General features: G+C 37.0%; 1 protein-coding gene across 1 annotated transcript; it reads right to left on the bottom strand.

The window, feature by feature from the left end:
- Positions 1 to 1,400: 1,400 nt before the first annotated feature.
- On the bottom strand, positions 1,401 to 2,351 carry LOC103210796 (olfactory receptor 5L2-like). The gene has a single exon (XM_007956706.1). It carries the CDS (start codon positions 2,349 to 2,351, stop codon positions 1,401 to 1,403), a length of 951 nt encoding a protein of 316 aa, XP_007954897.1.
- Positions 2,352 to 2,848: the final 497 nt, after the last annotated feature.

Here is a 2,848-nt window from a genome sequence, read left to right as displayed (position 1 = left end):
TTATCTTTATATTTACTCAAAAAATAATTCTTATGTTTCTACCCTATCTCTAGTGTCTTTAAAGAACACCCACCTCCTGACCACCAACCTGTGACACTAAGCACATTGTGGAAGTAGAGATGCTGTCTCCAGTTCCCTTGTTAATTCCTTATGTCCATGCCAAGGTGCAGATAATCTTTTCACATATATTGATTGCATAACTACAAATGTTGGACATTTGATTTCTTACAGTCTCCAAATGTAGGTACATCTGGCTAGAAATATTATTATTAGGATTTCTAAAGTGATTTCCAGCATCCTGGAATGCTGATATACAGAGAAATCTTATACTGTCCCCAGCGGTATTTCATCTTTGCTTCTGATCTATCATAGTTTTCACTAACTCATCCAGAGTCCACATTCCCTTAATGTCCCAGATTTACACCACATTCTTGATTATTTTCCTCTATTACCACAGATATCTTTTTATGTCATATTTTTATTATTTCTTACTTGCACTGTTCAATCGTCTTAATAGCAGTTGATCTCACCTGATGATGTATCCAATGTACATGATTCAGACAGTGGTCTATTATGATCCATAAGGGTCTCATTGGCTAGTTTTTGGAGGTAAGTTGCCAGATTTTTCTTTTTAGTTTCTTTTAGTCTAAAAGCTCCATTAAAGCCTCTCTGTCATGAGTAATAGTGTTGGCATTTTGAATAGTTATTACATAGCTTCCACAATGTCAGCTACATGCAAACCCCCAGATTATGACACTTTTTACTTACTATATGCAATTTAATTTTCTTAAGAATCCTGGGAAATACTTGTTAATATTGTCACATTTTTTCAGATGAGGTACTATTCAAAATTATAACACCACAGAAACTGCAACAGCAAGAATCATCAGCAAAAATGAACAAACAAGAAATAAAAAACAAATTAAGTCAAGAGTTGAAAAAGAAAAGATTTAAAAATAAATACACATATAGAATTCTCAGTTTATACATAAATTGCTTGTCAAAAGTGTGTTCTTCATTGCCCAAAACAAAACAAATGAAACAAACAAACAAACAAAAAAATAGAGGAATTGAGTTTTGAAAACAAACATAGTTTCCACTATGATACCAGAAGAAATAGTCATGAATTTTCCATTACCTTTTTGAAGTCTTTACAGCAAACTAAATGTCTGTGTGTTAACAGTGGCATTCCTATATCTATTTAAAACAGTACAAAATGAAGAAAAACGGATAAATGGGATAAAATTTTTGAAATGTGTTTAATCCTCTTGTGAATTGGAAAGGCACAGATATAAGTAAATTAAAGCCTGCTATTCGTAGTTTCTCACTATCTTTTCTTCTAAGACTATATGCCACTTACCCCTGCATCACACTCTACTTTGAAATCCTTATGCCTGCTGCTAAGAAAGTGTTCTCTTAGAAAATATTTTGGGGTCCATCTTTTTCCTGATAGCTTCTTTTACATCCTTGTTTCTCAGGCTATAGATCAGGGGGTTCAGCATGGGAATCACAATAGTGTAGAACACTGTGGCTATCTTATCTGTGTCTACACTGTTGCCAGAGTTGGGCCAGCAATAAATGAAAAGAACTGTTCCATGGAAGATAACAATGGCTGTGAGATGGGAGGCACAGGTGGAAAAGGCTTTGCGCCTTCCCTCTGCAGAGCGCATCCTCAGGATGGTGATGAGAATGAACAGGTAGGAGGTGAGGATGACCACGATGGTACTGATCTCATTGAAAGTGGCCAGAATGTACAGCAGCAGTTCATTCACAGAGACATCAGAACAAGCAAGAGATAAGAGAGGAGATATATCACAGAAGAAGTGGTTAACCACATTGGATCGATAGGACAGGATCTCCAGAGTTAAACACGTGTGAATCAGAGAACACACTGTTCCGCACAGATAGCAGCCAGACACCAGCTCCACACAGAGCTTCTGGGACATGATGACCATGTAGAGCAGGGGCTTGCAGATGGCCACAAAGCGGTCATAGGCCATCACGGCCAGCAGGATGACCTCAGTGACCAAACATGTGCAAAACAAGTAAAATTGTACAGTGCACCCCACAAACGAAATGGCTTTGTCCTTCTTTAGCATATTGTCCAGCATCTTAGGCACAATGATGGTGGAGTAGCAGAAATCCACAAAGGACAAGTGGCTGAGGAAAAAGTACATGGGGGTGTGAAGCTGAGAGCTGACCTGAATCACCGCAATCATGCCCAGGTTTCCCAACACTGTGACTCCATAGATTAGCAGGAAGAGTAGGAAGAGGAAGATTCTCAGCTCAGGAATATCTGATAATCCAAGGAGAATGAACTCTGTCACCATAGTACAGTTTTCCTTATCCATCTCACAACTTTATTAAGGTTTGGAGAAAATAAACAAATGAATTGAAAGCTACTCTGTGATTCTGTGGTCCAAAATTCAGATCTGGCTCTCTCCTAAAAACCAGACATGAGAAGAAGTGGGAAGATAATTTTGGCAGTTGAGAAATGAGACATTACATTTTTGAAGTTTAAGAAAAGTTCAAACATTGTAAACTATGGTTGCATAAAGGTCTCAGTTTGGTTCACAATTCATACAGAAACATTAACATCTACAGAAACCTATTATGATTCTTTAAACCCGCATTCTATAACTTAGACATTAGAACTTAGTCATTAGAAAGAAGGTAAAGTATTACTTCATTAGCCTCATTGATCTATGGAATTCAAATCTCTTTCTCCTGTCAAAGTCTACAATCAATTTCCCAAATATTAGAATGACAGAAAATAACTTCAAAAATATGTAGCACTCTTCTTTGAGTTTTCCATTGAAGCGATGCTATTTAATTTGCTATTTAAGAT

Source organism: Orycteropus afer, unplaced genomic scaffold (assembly GCF_000298275.1).
Source record: "Orycteropus afer afer isolate SDZICR_OR568_19922 unplaced genomic scaffold, OryAfe1.0 scaffold00650, whole genome shotgun sequence".
Lineage (NCBI taxonomy): Eukaryota > Metazoa > Chordata > Mammalia > Tubulidentata > Orycteropodidae > Orycteropus > Orycteropus afer.
The sequence above is the reverse complement of the archived record's forward strand: the minus strand, read 5'-3'. Positions and strand labels throughout refer to the sequence as shown.

What these genes read in the sequence shown, in the direction of transcription:
- LOC103210796 (XM_007956706.1), bottom strand. Translation starts at nt 2,351, where the DNA reads ATGGATAAGGAAAACTGTACTATGGTGACAGAGTTCATTCTCCTTGGA.